This window comes from Schistosoma haematobium, chromosome 4 (assembly GCF_000699445.3).
Source record: "Schistosoma haematobium chromosome 4, whole genome shotgun sequence".
Classification (NCBI taxonomy): domain Eukaryota; kingdom Metazoa; phylum Platyhelminthes; class Trematoda; order Strigeidida; family Schistosomatidae; genus Schistosoma; species Schistosoma haematobium.
The window spans coordinates 35,553,426-35,574,489 of NC_067199.1; the positions used below are offsets into that span (position 1 = coordinate 35,553,426).

The window sequence follows — 21,064 nt, forward strand, 5'->3', positions numbered from 1 at the left end:
TCGCTTCAAACATAACACCTTATCATTATAAAAGAAGCTGTAATCATTTATTTTGTTGAAAAGTTAACGAATGTACTGCCTTTAAGAATGAACAGAACAAACTTAAATGAAAATACTTTGTTTGTTGCATGAAATACATTTAACAGTGATTAAACTACGTTCTAATAGACTGGATTTAATGATAGACTAAGATTTTTCAAATCTATCTAATTTCTCAATATTCCATTTAATAATGCTAATCCAGTACACGATAACAAATATTCTGATATTTAAATTTATGAACTGTGTTGTACATGGTAAAGAACTGATATTGACCTTTTTCATAGGTATCACCTCAGTCACTTCAAGGCAATGGTTTTCTAAAAATTATACTACACTCAGAATAGTAGTTCCGTAATACCTTAAATTTTGAGATTATTATAGAAACTCTACTGAAAATTTCATAGATCACATCGTTGATTTCAAAAAAATTGTCTAACTAGAATGAACCATAGTTGAAAGTGTCCGAAACACACGTAATTATGTATAAGAGGTGCAGCCAAAGTAAGGATATAAAGATAATCTTTAAATGACCAGTCTCATCTATTTTCTTATTACTTCCTATGACGTCAATATATATGATGATGCGTGTGAAGAAGCTTAATTGAATCCTTGGAAGCACGTTTCAATTTTGTTTTTTTTCAACTTTACATACGATATACTCTATGTAGGGATCTTCTCATTAAGTTGACAAACATTACTATTTCAGTGGTTGAGATCCCACCCCGCGAGATTTAAATAATCAGTAATCAGGCATAAAATTTGATTTATTTACAAAGAAAATCCATTGCAAACAGGTAATTAACAATCGTAATGATTTATGTTTTATTTAGTCTTATGAAATAGAATGTTTTTGATTGAAATCATGAGTCAATTGAAGCTAGACCACCATAGAAAACGTGGAAGCACTGGACAGCCGTTTCGTCCTACTGTGGGACTCCTCAGCAGTGCGTATCCACGATCCCGCACCCCGCGAGATTCGAACTCAGGACCTATCAGTCTCGCGCCATAGGCTTAACCAACTAGACCACTGTATCGGCATCCAACGGTGTTAATGTCTAACCAATCCACGAAATTGCGCGACCATCTTCCATTGTACTGAGGTAGACACCTGTTTCTACCCGACACGGATTGGCTCCACTGATCACGGCTTCTCACCAGAACTCCGAGGATTTTCTCACAAAGCTAGTCACTAGTGAGCACATGGTAATTATCAGTTTAGGGGTTGCGGAGATTGTTAAGTTTTTGATTGAAATCATGAGTCAATTGAAGCTAGAATGTATCCGTGAATTACTTGATATACTAAAGAAAATTGAAATGTAATTCCTTAAACTAAATATTTAAAAGCCAACATCATTCCAAGTTACTCGTTTAGTCAATATTTTACTCTTTGAAACACTTAATATAATATGAATACATTGTTAAACGAAAGAACATTTCTTCTATTACGATTGTGCTGAGGAGTCCCACAATAGGATGAAACGGCCATCCAGTGCTTCCAGGTTTTCCATGGCGATTTCGCTTCAATTGACTCATGATCTCAACTATTGAAATGACTACAATCTCCGCAAAACCCCTTCTGATCCTATATTAGTTTATCACATATTTACATTCTATTTTAATCAAAAATCCTAAGGGCTTTTACTTGTTTTTTTTCTAAAGATGAACAAAGTTATGCAAATGTGATCTCATTTCTATTGACGACATCAACAGGTTTTCAAATATGTAGAATGAAATACTCAAAATTGTTAGAATTCTACATAAAGCTTTTTTGATCTTTCCAAAATAGACAATGATAAATATCATTTTGACAACATGTGATCACAAGACATAATTGAGTTGTATACTCAAGTATTACCTGTATTAACTGAAAGGTCTATAGTGTGTCATATCAAATTCATCAATTTTTAATAGTTGAATTCATGAGTCAATTGAAGCTAGACCACTATAGAAAATCTGGAAGCACTGAACAATCGTTTCGTCCTACTGTGGGACTCCTCAGCAGTGCGCATCTACGATCCCGCCTCGCGAGATTCAAAGCCAGTACCTATCAGTCTCGCGCGAGAATGCTTAACCTTTAGACCACTGAGCTGGCATCCAATTTTCGTGGTATTGTCATCTTAAAAACAATAGAAGGGATCAGGAAAAAAGCTGGAAAATCTTGTCTTAATAATAATAATATCCATCTCTCTTCTTTCCTAATTAATCCTGATAAATAATTCACTAATTTGTCCTCTGTTGTATTGTCTGTTCATGAAAAGGAGACACTTTCTCTGGGTTTTAATTTTTCTGTTCATATAACACAAATCTATGGATTGACAATCAATGCCCAATTCGAAAACCTCTATGATCAATTGAATACTTTAGCTCCTTCATCCTTAGTTACATAAAATTTGATTTAAAGCTAAACTAGTGGATGTAGTGCACCAGTTCCATTCTACTGAACCAAGCAGGGAAGCATATTAACTTATGAGTACTTCAAATGATTAAAAGAATTGCGAAATAATGCCAATATTATTATAGTTAAACCTGATAAAGGATTTGGTGTTGTTATTATGAATAAACCCAACTATGAAAATAAAATGGAATCCATTCTCGGTGATAAAAACAAATGTATGGCTGGGTTTGATTCCGATGGGTTACGTAAATTAGAAAAGAAAGTAAACTCGAATCTAATGAAATTGTTAAACATGAATGCTATTTATTATAAATTGTCAGTTGAATGCTACTTATTATATCTGATCGTCGCTGATTGTTATGTCGTAAACGCTTATCACTTATACTTGGAACGAGGGACCTCTGCAATTCCCACGAGGCGAAAGTAAGAACACAAAGACTGGTATAAATGATGATTTATTAACTCCAAAACACGACGACGACTCTAGTAGAAAATACACTCATTTGTATATTGATTGTACACCCATTTTCATTATTAATTAGGATGAAATCACATATATGAAAAATACTTAGAGTTATAACAAATCACATACTAAGCATAGTTCATGTCAATGGAATACAAGAATATCGTATATTATACAGAATAAAATATCATGCGAGACAATAAAACAAATACTACATTGAATCAGAAAGGAAGTAATGTTGGACAAAGCTCATAATTATTAAATCAATCGAATTTCGACTTCTTTCCATTATATCACTATTAACAAGAATGAGTTTAATATATTAAAACTTATAGATTCAGTGTATCCTATTTTATATGGATTACCAAAAATTCATAAGCCTAATACCCTGTTACTTCTAATTCTATCAATATGTCGCTCACTTACATACAACCTTACAAAATAACTGACAAAAGTATTAAACCCTATCCGAAATTACTTTTGTAAGTATTCCCTGACTGATTAATTTGGATTAATTAAGCACTTAATGGATATGAATATAAAAACAACGACAATGTACTTCTTTTATGTGAACACTTTATTTACAAATGTACCTCTTAGGGAAATCATTGCTATTTTATGTAATTATATCTCATTGAATGACCTTCAATTACCGTTTCTTGTTAAAACTCTTAGAGATGTATTACTATTCTTTACTGACCATATAAAATTCACTTTTGAAGGTGAGCACTTTCGACAAATCGATGGCGTAGCTATCGGTGGCCCTTTAGAACCGTTAGTGGTTGTTGTGTTTATGGGATATGTTGAAAATCTAATTGAAGACACAATTCAAAAGATGTTTCTGTATAAACGGTACGCTGATGAAATCACAATCACAGAGGATAAACGTGAAGATGTGAACCACTTGCTAAAAGAACTCAACACAAGTTAAAACAATATTTCTCTTACATGCGAAGAAAAGGATAACCAACTTCCTTTTCCAGACATATTGATTAGTAGGAGAGATAATGGTTTCATCAAACGTTCTGTATATAGAAATCCAAGATCGACAGGGTAATATCTTAATTTCCATAATCACTGCCTAATTTATTACAAACCTGGATTAATAGTGTTTATTCAATAGAATCAATCGTATTTGTACTAGCGATACTACTGAAGTAGAGAAAAAGCTCTTGACTGATACGTTAATGAATAATGATGATTCATTGAAGTTCAAAAACCGCTGAAATGAAGTTATTTTGTTTTGTTACTCAATGATAGTATTTAAGATTCAATCAATGTAAACTTGTTCATTTCCAATTTATAATATGAATTGATTCAAATTTAATAATATTTTGTCTACCGTAACATAAATCTAATAATTTTGAATTTATAACTGGAGTTATCTAATACGTTTTTGTTTTCAATCATATTTCCGTCTTAGTTGACTGACGTATGAATTCATCTTCTACATATTAAAGTGTAACTTTTTAATGATAAAATTCATATAGACATTTAAGCAGATATCGACAGATACAGAAATGTATTTCATTATTATATTTAATATAAAACATTTCGTTAAATTATACTACTCAAAATTGGCCAAATCGAAACATGATATCAGTGCTTGAAGTCATTAACTTCTAGTCTTATTCATGTTGGTAGATTCAGACTACTTGGTTGGGGTCCGCATGACTATCGTAACCGATGGTTGGAGACTCTGGGTGACATGGCTCAGAATCGATCACAATGGCATAGGTGTGTACACTCTTTGTCTTCCTTTAAACTATGAGATTAAAATCGCTTCAGATCTTTCTTTCTACCAACTAATTCTTTCTTCTTGTACTACGTCCTCATATGCAATCTTTTTTTATATATTACCACCATTGACTTAACTACTATGAATCCGGTGTTTATCTTGCTGTGCTAATGAAGTATGGCAACTTGCATCGATGCACATATGTGCCCGTTCCTACGTTGTAGCTGACTGACTGACTCTACGTTATAGATAAGCTGCATAAAACACTTGACATTTCCTTTTGTTGTTAATAACTAAAGTAGAAAAAGCGACAAATTAATTTGAAAAACTTAGTAATACATTCAAAATGGTCTTCATCATAATATCATATCATTTGAGAACTCTTGAGAATCTCTGTATATGCTTTATTTTATTCTTCTCAACAATAAAATACTCAAAACCTTAAAAGAGTTTGAACAAATAAAAATCAGCCAAAATGATTGGAAGTGGAAACACAAAGTATTAGATACTAAATCAGTAGCCTAAAGATAACTCACCTGTCCAGATGCCTTAAAAAATTGAGTTATAATTCCTTTAATGAATTCCTTTCACGAAACAAACAGCCGTTCAAGTTACTAAATTATGTGAACACCGTTCCAACTGAATAATCTTAATAAACCTTCAATCCATTAAATATTAACAGACGGAAAATTTATTACTTTATCACTTATTTTCAAAAAACATCTTCTAACACCTTAAATAATCAGTTATTACATTCCAATTAGATTTCTCAGTAAATGTTTTTAGCGGGGGGAACATTAATAAGAAGACGTTTACTATTCATCATATTTTCGAACTAACAACGAACCTTCAATGAACAATATGTAGATATTAATAATATTCATGTCCATAGCTACAATAATGTACAACCATGGCTGTTAATTTCATATAACTATCTCAGCTTTAAAGAGGAAGAATGTATTTGTAAAATCTCAGCGAAAGAATTTGAAATCAATTCAATGTTTCACCTGACAATCTAGTCCAAGCTTTTTCAAAGAAAAACATATATCTCAGGTTCATATTATTTTTATAATTATATCTTCTTCTTCACTTGGAAAAGAACCTGGAAATCACTTTTTCATGACTATGTTATTATATATTATTTCAAGATGACACTACTGATCAAACTCATTATAACAACTAGTATAGGGGTTGTGGAGATTATTAAGTTTTTGATTGAGATCATGAACCGATTGATGTTAGACCACCTTTGGAAACCTGAAAGCACTGGACGGCCGTTCTGTCCCATTGTGGGACTCCTCAGCAGTGCGCATCCACGATAACAGGCTATCTAATATTTTAAAATTTCTTAATGTTCACAAGTAGGTAATTATGTGACTAATAAACTGGTAATTAAATAAACAAGAATGATATCTCTATATAAATAGTATTCTACCTATAAGTGATATGCTTCCTTCATTCAGTTGATTCGGTTAAAAAATAATCAGATCACTATCAATGCTGGGTTAAACTAATCGATTTAAGGGTATCACTTTGTTAATACAATGAATTTAACAGTATCTAATATTGTTTTCAATTTCATAAATTAGAAAAGGATAATTCTTTATTAATATTATCTCTAACTGTTATTGATAGCTATCTATTCAATTCGAAAGAATTTTATATTTTTGCGTGAGACCTTTTTTTATCAGTAGTCTATAAGACCAATTAGAAATACATTCATGAATAATGAAATGCTTGTTATGGTTACAGTTCAGAATGAAAATATCACGCCAACAAAAAACAAACATACATACATATATCTTCAGAAGGGGTTTTGTGGAGATTTTAGAAAGTTCACTGGTTGAAGCTAGAAAACCATGGAAAACCTGGAAGCACTGTACGGCCGTTTCATCCTAGTATGGGATTTTTCAGCAGTGCGCATCACGACCTCGCCCCCTGCGAGATTCGAACTCTAGACCTACTGGTTTCACGCGCGAGCATTTAACTCATATGTAAAAAAACCTACCGACTCATATGAAATAGGTGAAGAGAAGAAAGAAAGAAAAAAAAGAGAAAAAAGAATAATTGATTAATCTAATTTACCTTGATCAAATATCTATATGTGTAATTATTTCATTCATAGGTATCTAGGCCATGTTCCATGATCAATGTTTTAAATGTTTCAATTAAAGAAAATTTAAATAAATGTCCTGCAAATAAATAAATAAATAAAACCTTTCTCTCGCTCTCTCTAAATATCGTGCTGTGAATAAGGACATGATAAACTTTATAAAATAAAATCTGATGGGAATAAGCCTTTATTTTATACTTTAAAAATTCATGTTTTATTCAATGTAATTAGATTATTAAAAATTTGTTGTTAACTTTTTTTTAAAAGAAAACTTGTGTCAACTTTACAGTTTAACAAACTAAACAGTATTTTTAATAGTTGAGTTCATAAGTCAGTTGAAACTAGACCATTATGGAAAACTTCAAAGTACTGGACGGATGTTTTGTCCTATTGTGAGACTTCTTAACAGTGCGCATCCGTGATCTCACCTCACAGGATTCGAACCTAAGGCTTATGAGTCTCGTTCAGCGAATGTTTAACCTCTAAACCACTGAGCCAATCGGTATACAATGGTGTTTATGTCTAACTTCAACTAATCCACGAAATTGAAAGACACATTCACCATTTTGATCAGTGAGTTACTATAATATCCACAAAAACCCATTTCTCATATACTGTATTTTAGAACTGTTTAGTCAAGAATGAAGATTAATTATGACATGTAGTATTAATGCAAATATGATAATTACAAATGATAAGTATTCTGAAGTAAATCTTAGTAACTTTATTGAGTAAAATATAATTAATTGATTATGTTTAGTATTAGAATTCAGAAAGTGTTTCGCCCTATTTCTTACTTATCATTCCAATGTTGATAGATATATTGAAACCCAAATCTAGTGCCGTACATTTCAAACATACAATGTGTTACAAACTATGGCATTGGGTCCAGAAATATTTTACTTTAAATTATTGCATAGACGATATTTTATAGAATTAAGGGTTTACTACTTGATGCCAAAAGTTTAAAAAAGAAAACTGTTGAAACTCTTGCAAGAAATAATGCAATTTAAAAATATTTTCGGCGAGACTACACTTTATGGACGACCTCTGAACGAATCTTGAGTGTCATTTGTTGTAACCGCTCATTGATCACATTTTCTCTAAAATCCGCCGTGAACCGATCGTACGTGAGCATCAGGTACTGAAATTGACGCCATGACCTTGAAATCCCTCAAATGCTTATGACTGACTTATCCATGAATTATAGTTCCATCATATTTTCATTAAATTATAGAAGATAATTACAAAGCCTAAATGATTAAATGTATGTATACAGTTATAGGATTTACGTTGGCTGATCAACCTTCTATAAAACTCAATAAATATGAAATATATCAAGATATCATGAGATGTAAAAATATGGATATACTCTAACCTTCACATATTTCATTAACAGTTAGTAACGCCTAACTGTATTCTTTCCTAATTTCAATAAATTATATGTTACATAATATTAGCGTCGTTCATGGAACATAATGAAAGAATTACAATGATTAGTTAAAGAATAGAATTAAAGCACTTGAAATTCTTATTTCAACTCATGATTAGGTAAACAGTAAACAATTTTAAGCAATTTATTGTCTTATTATAACTGTAATAATATAGAAACAATATAAGTTGATGTATAACTGAAAATAGATCCTTGCTAAATCCCATTGAGAATATCCACGCGTATATAGCCTCTGCCAGGAAAGTCCTACTCATTGCCTTCTCGTGGCGGTGGTGTTGTTTACAAAATTGAGAGGACGAAAAGCGAATGTCCGGCGCTTTAACCGGGTTGATGGAGACGGAGAGTTTACCTAGGGGAGTTGGAAAACCCTGACTTTAGATCAATGATGCACATAGGCTCCTGTACCCTGAGGGAACAAATGGCGTATGAACCAATTATTGGTCGCCGGCTACCATGGGACTGCATCTCCTGACATTGCTCCGAGTGTGTTTCCCTAAGAAAACCACCTGATTCGGTTTGGGCACCCAGGTAGTACCACAGCCCTCACACATATTAAATGAGATTTGTGTGGCGCATATGTATTTGGTGCCTCCTTGTACCAATGTCTATGTGTTAAAATAAATAAAATAATAAATAATAAATAAATTTATACACAGTCATAAATTCTGAAATATTTATCTTTGGGCGTAGAAGATGTAAATAACCCCCCAAAAATAAGTAACTTCACAAGCATTTGACAATAATGCTGACTTTATAACTTTAACAAAAACTACTAACTGAAGGGATCTAAGAATAGTATTGATATCAAGACAAAGCTTACAAGGAACTATTCTCTTCTATCTATCTCTATCTCCGTTTAAATACATTGTTAATTCAAAATCTAATCTTGTTTTGTCTGTTCACTGGTTATCGTTATGAAAAATTTTGATAATAGCATCCTCGGATTTTGTCGTATCTATGACATGTTTAAATCGATACATTTCCACCTATGATTTAATTTTACAAGGTCATTAAAAGATATAAATGTCTGTATTTTAATTTCTAATGATGTTGCAAATGTATATTGTTGAGGATTTTTAAACCACAATATAACATTTGAGATATCCTTCATGGTTTTCAAACAATTTTTAATTAGTTTTACAATATAACGAAAAGTACCTTTAAAAAACTGTGTAATCTTTGCAAATAACTTAACTTAAAACTCACTTGGTGTTGTTTTATTTGTATCTTCCCATTGTTATTTAGGACTGCAATTTGTCACTCTCATGTTGGGTTTGAGTCCCGGAGTGAATATCAACTCCCAGATGCAGGTGCGTTCGGCTGACGAGTCCAAACTAGGTTGAAACGCGTGTTCTGGATTCCACTGCTAGTTACTATCCATCTTTGCTTAAAAAGCTTGTGACTTAAGGCCATACAGAGGCAATCCGAACAGGATGCACATATGCCAACATGAGACTGATCAATCGCAGTCCTAAATAACAATGGGAAGATACAAGTAAAACAACACGAAGTGAATTTAAACTTCACCCCATTACACAAGCACGTGGCTACTAGAGCTCAATAGCTAAGTAGATAACGTGATGACTTTCGGAGCGAACGGTACTGGGTTGGAGTCTCGGCGTGAACATCAACTCTCAGATGCAGATACATACAGTTGACGAGTTCAAAACAGGACGAAACGCGCGTCTTTGTTTATAAACCTAAAACTGTTTCAACACTCATTTACATCCCAAATATTCTCATTTATAAAGGAAATAAGATCAAAAATAAGATAATTTGAGATGATAGAGAATAAGAGTAGACGTTTTACTTTAAAAAAAGGCAAGAATTTGTTTTCATGAAAATCCGATTGAAAATTACTAAATCAAGTTTGCAATCATAGCGAACTAATTATCGACATGTAAACATGATGTTTGAATGTGTTTTTTCTGGCATACTGTGTTTAAATCAACGAAACCGAATAATCATTAATTGGTTCATGGATTTCATTATTCATCTTGAATTATTATTATTATTATTATTATTATTATTATTATTTAAGAACGTCTTTGGCATAGTGTTTTTTGATTGAATATTTTGTGAATAAAATGTAGCTTCGAAACTTCCTACTACTTATATATTCAATTAGTAATTATCTACGGGTTTGACATTATCTAAAGTTCTATTTGTTGAGTAAATTCTGAGTCAAGACATAGGTTATAAAACTTTTGTGAATCTAGTAGCTCGCTATTGGTAATTCTATGTATGACAATTTGTAGGTCTTTCTAGAGAATAATCTGAAAGTACTAGTCTATTGTTTGTTTTTTCATAATGTTTTCATGAAAGGGTGGTGGTTTTTCATCCTAATACTCACTTAAGTTTAGAAATCATTTCAAGAAATATAATAACCCTAAGAAAGTCAAATCGTTAACAGCTCAAGTTCAATTTTTCATTGAAAGATAACTATCAAACGACTTTACTAAATAACTTTCGAAATACATTCAATTTAATATTTGTAACAATTTAGGTCCACGCTAAAACACCTTGCTGACAAGTGTCAAGTAGCACAAAACCTACGTTCAAGGTTTCCTGTTGATTACCTCCAACCATCATCTTATCTCAACACAGTGCATGCAATGTCGAGTCACCTAGACTGATAGCCACATTGCAACTTGGTCGATAGGATTCGATCTGCATTCAGAAGGACCTGACATACATGACATTAATCACCACCCAATGATCAATCCATTATAACTGGCATAAAAGCTATTAAGCAAAGGCATATTACAAACGCCCTAAAAAACTACTTCTTTTTAGAATATCATTCATTCCTACAATTATCTTTAAGAGTTTTGAATTTATTTCTGATTTAATGCATTATTCTAAATTTTATTCTCAACTAAATCATTAGTTGAGAAAAGATTCAACAATGAGAAACAAACTTCCGGTTGACACTACACTAAAGTTTGAGTCAGTAAGATACTAGATTTAGGTTTCTATATATGTGAACTTTAAAACTGAGACTCTACAAGAATACAATTGGAGAGAATATAAATAAACTTAAATGGATAGTTTGATTCTCACTGCAAATCATAATCTAAACCTTATTATCTAGTTAATTTCAATATTCATCGAAAATCTCTTCCTTTTTCTTTTGTTATTAAATACTATATCTACTTTAATATATTCAATTCATGAATTAAAAACATTGAAACAAACCTATGCTTTCATTTATTATTTCCTTAGAATTCTTCAATTGAAATTCATTTCATATTAGATTGAAAATGAATAGTTAGTAGCTTTACCTCATTACTTTAATAGAGTCGAATGATATGACCTAATACTTCAAGGACAAAATTGTCTATATGATTTAAATATCAAGTGAAATAAATGTTAATATACATATGAATAATAATAGTTATACAGGGATAAGCAAGGGAAATAAAGAAGATGGAATTGTTCTACATATTCAATAGGACATTGAGATAATTCAAATTTGTTTTTTGTTTTTTTTAATGCTGGGGTGGGGGTAGGGGAGTCTGGATGAAATATTTATGCAATTTGGTTCAGGACAATGTATTATGGAAGTATGTAAAAATGTTGAACATAGGAAATGAATACCCTATTACAATAATGTTTACATAGTGATTTGAACATTACACCTAATTTTTTACTCTAGTCAGTCGACTGTATCCTTTGTGTATGATAGATAATGACCAAACATATAAAAACTCGATGGTTATATAAATGAATACATAAGCGTATATACATATGAGGCTGGTTACAAAGAACATTCATAAAATTACACAATAGTGTATATAACCCAATATGAAAAGTTGGTAAATCAAAATCAAAACATGTGTTCATTCGATTGATGTTTAAAAGTAATCATTTTGCCAGGAAGGATAATCAAATACTCAAAGCAGTTATACTTGGAAAAAATGTATACAAAATATAATGTTCTTTGGTAGCGAACACATTTCCTGTTCGATTGATTATTAAACACATTTCATAAGTGATGTAAGGTGTGATTGGTGATATTCAGTAAGAAATGCTGAACTTCGTCATCAGTTCTTACCTATAATATTTATGGAACTAATAATTTCAGTGGTGGTTGGAGGTAGTCAACAGGAAACCTTGGATTTAGGTTTAGTGCTACTTGACACTCGCCAGCAAGGTGTACCTGTAATCTTGAGAGAACTGATGCTCCCTGACGGATTCGATCCCTTGTCACACAGCATTCGATTTGCGCTAAGAAGGACTTGACACATACATGACATTGATCACCACTCAGTGATCAATCAACTGCAACTAATAATTTCTTATCACCTATTTTCACAGTTTCAGACATAACCACTAAGCTAGTTTAACGGTGATATATTGTTGACATTAGATATATTTAATATATTTAACAAATAAAACCGATGACTGCAAAAAAATGATTCTAGACGTTATTAACAACTAACATATGCGATTTCATTTACAAATGACATAAAAAAAAACATTAAGATAGTTATTTTGCCGTACTGTATACTTACAAAACATTTGCTATCGACAGTAAGTGAAAAAAAACCAACCGCGCACTTCCCAAACACAATAACCGGTCTAAATTATCGCATACATAGAGCCTTTTTTTATAATCTTGATTATAAACTGCTCAACTACATAGAATAGATAATGTACAACTAAAAACAATTTATAACACAATTATAACTTAGCGTTTATTAACGATACCGTTTCCAAGGAGAAACGAAACAACTCTTTTGTATTTACGTATTACTATTGACAAAATCATTCAATCATAAATATTATTTGCTTCTTTCTTAGAAATGATTATTAACTTAAGAATGTGTGAAGGTTTGTTTATTCATTGATCTTTGATATTTAGCACGACTATTACATACCATATTTATGATCTTATCACGATGATTTATTCATATGTTATGTTTCTCTGTGGGATTCGTAATCGATTGGTGGGTATAGGTAAGAGTGGGTGATTAACCCGATCTCCACCACCCGGGTTACCGCTCAAATTAGTTCATGAGTCATTCGTCTCATTATCCAGGTGGCATGATGCGGACGTGTGAGTCGGATTTTGCCTCCCTGGTGTTTCTGCCCACATATAATGTTTATTACAAGGGCAAACTATGTGTTAACATAAATCATGGCAATACTATAATGAAGATCAGTTTTGATCCTTGTACATTAAACATGTGATTACCCTTTGAGTATAATAATCATTATTATCAACTATTACAAACAGTTAACAATTTTGCCCAAATTTCCTTTTAACGATATACATATTATTTCTCATGTTGCCATACCTAACGTATTCAGTTCTATTTTTACTTCATTTAAGAACATTTATCCCAATTTACATACACAGACAGGAGTATAACAGGATAGTCAGACAGAATTTATGTCCTTTTTTTCTGAAGTTCAAATTTTTAATCAAAACTCGCATGGGGCAATTAGACAGAATTCATTATTCGAAATAAAATGCAAATTCTCACATTCAATCAAAGCACAATTTACAAAACCAATTAACAAATTACTACAGGCGACAAAATATTTTTTTATTAACATTTTCAAAAAGCAAGTTCATCAATCAACTATTTCAGAAAATTTTTTTAATCAGACCCTAAAATATCTCATCAATGTAGGGGTGGGGAATCATAAACTTCGTGCAATAATTGTCAACAAGGGCGGCCTGCTTGAGCATCTGGGCTACCTGTTCCTGCCATCCAGATATTTCAACAAGTTATCTATTTTTGTTTGTTTTAATATATCAATATGTTTATTAATCGCATGATGTATTCTGCTGCGTTTCTGAAAAGTGTACAACCTTTCGTTGTCAAAGTTACAAAAAGCTCAATAAGAGCCAATGTTGTTGCTGGAAATATACAGCGAAAAGAATGCACATTATTCAGATGTTCATTTACTGAACTGCTAACATCTAACTGTCGATCACTCAATATTTATCGCCAGGACCGACCAAGAAGAGAGAAACGGAAACTTGTTGAAATACTTTACGCTGAGAATTCTATATTGTACCAAAAATATAATATTGAATAAAGCTGATGATAATAATAATAATAACTAGATTTGTATTCTTTTACTTTCATATTTAGTTGCCGTAATATTTCACTTACATAAATAACATTATAATCATTACATTTAATTTCATAAGTACAATTTTGTTGTTTCTTCTTTAGTATTAGATGTTTGTTTCTTATCAGTTTTGATCTTAGAATATTGTTTGTTCGAATGAATACTCTTATATTTTGAAGATTTAAGATCCTTCTGATCTTTTCTGAAATTCTCTTATAATATGGGATCACCATCGTGCTAACCTATTCTTTTTGTTGATGTCTTTTTTTATCATTTTGTTTTTCTTTCTTAATTATTCTTTTCGTAAAATCCCTAAGATAATTATTCATCACCAGAGTGGATGTAAATAAATTTATTTCAGTTTCTTTATCACTTGCTTCAGTGACGAGTCTTTGAACTCTGGTTATCAAATTCTTAGCCACTGTCATTTTGCTGAAATGGGCATCTGCTGACTTGTAATCTAGATGTTTCCCTGAATATGTTGGCTTTCAGAATATATTAATTTCTAAATAATCATTACATTTCCTGTCAACTAAACAGTTCAGAAAAGGTCATTTGTTTTCAGCGGATTCCATCTCCTCAGTGAATTTGATTTTGTCAGATATGCTATTGATTTTTTTAAACAATTCGTTTAATTTATCTCATTTTCTGATGACAAAAGTGTCATCTAAGTACCTCAACCAGGTTTTTGGTGGAAGGAAGCACTTTGAAATCGCACTTCTTTCAAGTGAATGCATGAATAAGTTAGCAACAATTTGAGAAACCGATGATCCCATAACCATACCTTCTGTTTATTCTGTACAAATCGCAAAAATTGGAAAACGTCGAACTCAAACGTAGATCAAGAGCTTTGGTAATGTCTCGGGGACCTAATGGACGTCGTTGTTTTAGTACACTGTCAGAATCTAAGAGATTATGCACAATATCTAAAACCTTCCAAATAGGAATATCAGTGAACATAGAGTAAACATGAAAACTTGGCATTAATTCATCTTCTTCTATGCAGATAGTAGTGATAAAATCTTTGAATTCACTGGAATTTTTTTATTCTGTGTTTGATTTCACTTTCATATGTTTTAAAAATTTTGGCTAGATATCTAAAAAGATTGTACATTGATGACTTTGTGTAATAAACCACAGGTCTTAGTTAGACATCTTTTTTATGTATTTTTAGTAGTCCATAAAATCTACAAAGCTTGGAAAAGATCGCCAAATGAAACGTTAGATTTACTCTATATTCATTCGCCGAGATTTCGCAACTAAATTCTTCTTCCTTAATGTCTCACATCAACTCGATGTCCAAATACTGCGAAAGTATTCGATTAAATTTAGACGACATCTTCCATCAGCTGTCCTTTATATACTTTATGATTCTTCCGATTCTGTTGTTATTCCAATTCTTCTCTTTTTCTCTTCCTATTCTCTTCAGTTCAATCTTCTACCGACAGGCATTCTACTTCTGTTTAGTGCTATCTACTACTTCTATCTGTCCTCATAAACAGCATACATCACAACAAGATATGAAGAATAAAATAAATTCATCAGTCTATGTTACAGTTACTTATCAACTTGTATACAACCAAAAATTACAATTCTTATTCAATGTTTAACATATATTCAGTTTGTAAAGTTGAGATAAATGTTCGAAATTTAATCCAAATCATAAGAAGAAGAAGAAGAATAGAGATATAAAATGTAGTTAAGATCAATTTTGTTTCGCGTGTTGAATGTTATTTATTTTTTATAGAAGATGAATGAAAGTGAGATACTTTTTTGGTAGCCATAGAATATTTGAATAAGGAAGTAAACATACAGTCTAATATATAATATGTATAACTGTATTTTATGCTCCTCTTAAATTATTCATATCAAACGGCATATATGATTGATTATGTGGAAAAGTGAATTTGAAGAAGAAATGATTTCTCTTTCTCCATCTTTCTGTAAGCAGTACAATTAATTTTCCGTAGTTTTAAACAGTTGAGATCATGAGTCAATTGAAGCTAAACCACCATGAAAAACCTGGAAGCACTGGACGGTTGCTTCGTCCTAGTATGGGACTCCTCAGAAGTGCGCATCCACGGCTTCGCCACACGGGATTCGAACCCAGGACCTATCAGTCTCACATCAGGCGCTTAACCAACTAGACCACTGAACCGGCATACAACGGTGTTAATGTCTAACGTCAACTAATCCACGAAATTGAGCGACACATCCACCATTGTCATCAGTGAGTTTCTGTAGTTTTATTGGAAATAATAGAATACCAATCATGTGTTAATTTATTTTATTTACTTTGTCTCGATTATGGATTGGGTGTGCTGTTTGTCTTTCCTTATTCTTTTATTATGTCAAAGAATTCATTTTTCAGATATGATTCGAACGAAACTTCTTAAAGCGATTCTTGAATACATTCGAAAAGATTAGAGATAAATTTCACCATAAACTGACTGTAGTTTAACAAACCTCTAAAATACTGAACTGATGATGTTGTACCAAAACATTGGATATGTGATATCATAAGACAGAGAGAACTAAATATTCTTAAGCTTAATCTCATTTTGTTGTTTTAATTATGATAAATCTTATTTAAGCACGATTCAACTATCCATTGCTTCTTAACATTCAGATGGTATCCAGCTAATGACTAATCATAATAAATACTAATCCTGAAATTACTTTAAAAAGGTTGTACTTCATATGACTACATACCTTTGCCTTATTTTAATATTTACCAAGTATGTAAATAATAGTAAGCAGGATACATATGTCAAACAAATCTGTATGTATCATTTCCGGCAGGATATTACTTTTTTCATTGATAGGAAAAATGATTTATCAATTTTGACCAATAGGTGATAGTATGACCTTGAGCAATGACAATGATAAATTGATCACTGGGAAACATTTGGCAGAATTCATTGTATAAATGCTTATTATTTTTTTGCATACATCAGAATTATACTTGCCTCACACTTTTAGTAATATCTTTGTGGAGTATTTTTCATTTAGGAGTTTCACTTTTAACCTAACAAGATAAATAGTTGTATCCGATAGCAATTTTACTAATCTGAATAACTAAAATTAGCTTCTCAATGTCAAATATACTATGATAATGATGTTATGATTTAAAGTAATCAATTTCTATGAAAAAATATTTCTTTTTAGTTAGTGTATGACATATATCCGAGAAAACTAGAAAGCACTGGATGATAGTTTCGTTCTAGTATGGGACTCCTCAAAAGTATGCATCCATGATCCTGCATGTGGGACTCAAACCCGGAACCTTCGGCATCGCGCGCGAACGCTTAACCTTTAGACCACTGAGCTGACTCATGAATTGAACTATCAAAAAAAATTTACTACAATCTCCACAAACTTCATTCTGAAAATATCAGAGTCACTTTGTTTTCTGTGAACAATCTCATAAGTAGTATATTCAAATAGTATTTTCTAGAAATCATCTATTTTTGTAATTTCTTTAGAATGAATAATTTAAAATGTATAACACAATTTTAGTATTTTCAATTTTCCATTGACTAGGAATACACAAGATTTTTCTAATAAGTTAACTACTATACAATCAATATTTTTTGTTGTTGTATCCCAATGAATAGAAAAATTGTGTTGCTGACGTTTTGTAACTTAATGTAAGCCAAAATGGCCGAAATAAAATTAACCTAAATTTAAAATTGTGTTAATCTTATTTCAGTTATTGATTTTCTCTGAAGAAATGGCCTACATTAGGTTACGAAACGTCAGCAACACAATTTTTTCTACTCATTAGGATATAACAACAAAAAATATATTTAAAACAAAAGATGCATAGTGGCTAGCAGTGGAACTAGAGACGCGCGTTTTGTTCTATTTGGAACTCAACAGCTGGATGTACCTGCATCTCTGAGTTGGTGTTCATTTCGGGACTCGAACTCAGCACAATTAGCTTCAAACGCTATCGCGTTATCCACTTCGCTAGTGATTACTGATAGCCAAGTAGGACGAAACGCGTTTCCTGCATTCCACTACTAGCCACTATCCATTTTTGCTTATAATGCTTGTGAATTAAGGCAATATCAAGGCAATACGCACAGTATGCACATATACCAATAAGAGACTGATCATTTGCAGTTCTGAACATCAATGGGAAGATTCAAGTAAACAATATCAAGTGAATTTAAAAAATATATTTATTATCAACTTCTGACCAATGCTCAATTTATTTGAAACTATCAAGTCTAACCTTTGCGTTGATATCTACATATTATACAATCAATTTTAACTAACATTCTAAAGCAAGAGATTAAGTAAATCAACCTATTTCTAGAAGATAGGTTATTATCTAGTTTAACCATTTTAAGTATAATATACTATGGATTCAAATAGTAGATCAGACACAATAAATAACGATCGAATTGAAATTGCTACTTGTTTAAATAGTTGAATGTGAGGTCTCAACTAGCATAATACTCACTTTGTAACCCGTAATTTTACCCATCAGTTATGGAAAGTTTTCTATGTTTTTCAGTCATCATACAAATATTTATGTGTAAAACTATATGAAATAATGATTCAATTAAGATGTTATGGTTTAACAATACATAAAATCAGTGGTCTGGGGGTTAAGCGTTCGCAAGCGAGACCGATACGTACTGAGTTCGAAACTCGCAAGCTGGGATCGTAGATGAGCACTGTTGAGGAGTCCCACAATAGGATGCAACAGCCGTCTAGAGCTTCCAGATTTTCCATGGTGGTCTAGCTTCAAATGACTCATGATCTCAACTATTGAAATTAATATTTAATCGTCATAGTTTACATACCAGACAGATAGATAAACAACCATCGAAGACCAAGAAACATTACAGTTATTTTATCCTAGTATAGGAATTCTCAGCAGAGGATATCGATGACCTCACCAGTATTTGAAGACACCAAAATCTAGGTTATGTACACGAAGGCTTAACTTTCAGGCTTCCAAGTTGATATCCAGTGATATAGCGTAATCTAAACTTGAAACGCTCGTTTGATGACCTGAAATTCCCAGTTTCAACATCTGGTGAGATCATCGATGAATGGTGTTTAAAAATACCACATAATATGATGGAAAGAAAAGTCCATTTTTGATTGATTTACTCACTTTGAATCAAAACGGAAGTAATCTTGAACAAAACTCAATGTAATAACTACTCAATGTAATATTTGTTTTATTGTCTCGTATGATATTTTATTCTGTATAATATACAATATCCTCGTATTCCATTGACATGAACTGTGCTCTGTATGTGATTTGTTATAACTCTAAGTATTTTTCATATATGTGATTACATTCTAATTAATAATAAAAATGGGTGTACAATCAATATACAAATGAGTGTATTTTCTACTAGAGTCGTCGTCGTGTTTTGGAGTTAATAAATCATCACTTATACCAGTCTTTGTGTTCTTACTTTCGCCTCGTGGGAATTGCAGAGGTCCCTCGTTCCAAGTATAAGTGATAAGCGTTTACGACATAACAATCAGCGACGACCAGTTACAAAAAGTAGCATTAAAAGAGCCAAGACAATAGGCATTCAAATGACAAATAATAACACTACACTAGTGCAAAACAGACATCTACAGCCTCATGAATTGTAACTATTGTCGGACTAGTATCAATTGTGATCCCAATTTATGAAAATTCGATAATCTCCATAATCCTTAATAGTAAAATTGTTTAATCCACGTATCTTTGAATACATAGTTATCTATATTGATAATAATTATTCATAGACTATTTTAATAACAGAACTTGAGATACTAGAAAGAATTACATGTCTTGTATTCCTTAACTGATCATTTAATTTGTTTTGTTAATTTCTTTTCTATTTGTTTAATTATACAATAGGTGATTCATGCCGAAGGTAGTAAACGTGTTATGAATGAATGTATACAAGTTGGAAGATGGCGTCGTTTTGTTCATGCACAATATTTAAATTGTTATACATATGATATACATGAAATCTATCGTAATCATGTACGTACCATTGAATTATTTGTTTATTTAGATGAATCAATGAATATTACTTCATGTTCTGACTGTTTTAGTTCAGAAATTAAATCACAATTAAGTGGAGCTGTAGTTACTGTACATAATGCAGAAACGTATCCAGATATAAATCAAGAAGGAATAAATATTCAACCGGGTAGTTTAACTGAGATAAAAGTTAAAACTATCAAGCATACACAAAAAACACCGCCGTATGGACGTTGTTCACCTGATACTCCAACGAAAATTCATCTTTACGGTTCAGAAGTATATGCATACTCAGAACATGCATGTCGAATGAGTACTATACAAGTAAGTCGGTAATTTAAACAATTTACTGTCAACTTTTTCTGTAAAAATATAATCTATAGACGACCTTTGAGCGACGCTAAAGAGATCTTGAGAATGTCCATCTACATACTACGGCTAAATGACGGTTATAAACTAGTGTGAGGAATCAGGATTAATATTTACAATTGATGGTTAGGGTTAGGAACCAGATATTGGTTTTTCATCACGAACTGATATCGGGTAAAATGCCAAAACTCCATTTAAAACCAAATGGATGAGTGAATTTCGCGCCAAAATTCAAGACCTGTTATCATAAATCCAATTGGTTTGTTCATGAACTATAGTCTCGCCACTTTTTCATGGAAGACTAGATTTGCTATAATATGCTGTTTATTTATTACGTCTAGAAAAATGTAACACAGAATATAAACAGTAATCTAGTTTTATATTTGTTCCA

General features: G+C 31.8%; 1 protein-coding gene across 1 annotated transcript in view; it reads left to right on the top strand.

Moving 5' to 3' along the window:
* The window catches only part of SCNN1G_3 (sodium channel, non-voltage-gated 1, gamma), a 94,105-nt gene that overhangs the window by 14,409 nt on the left and 58,632 nt on the right, over positions 1-21,064 (top strand). The window contains exon 2 of the mRNA XM_035733938.2: positions 20,176-20,628. Coding sequence (XP_035590146.2) covers positions 20,176-20,628 — 453 coding nt within the window. The remainder of the gene's footprint in view (positions 1-20,175; positions 20,629-21,064) is intronic.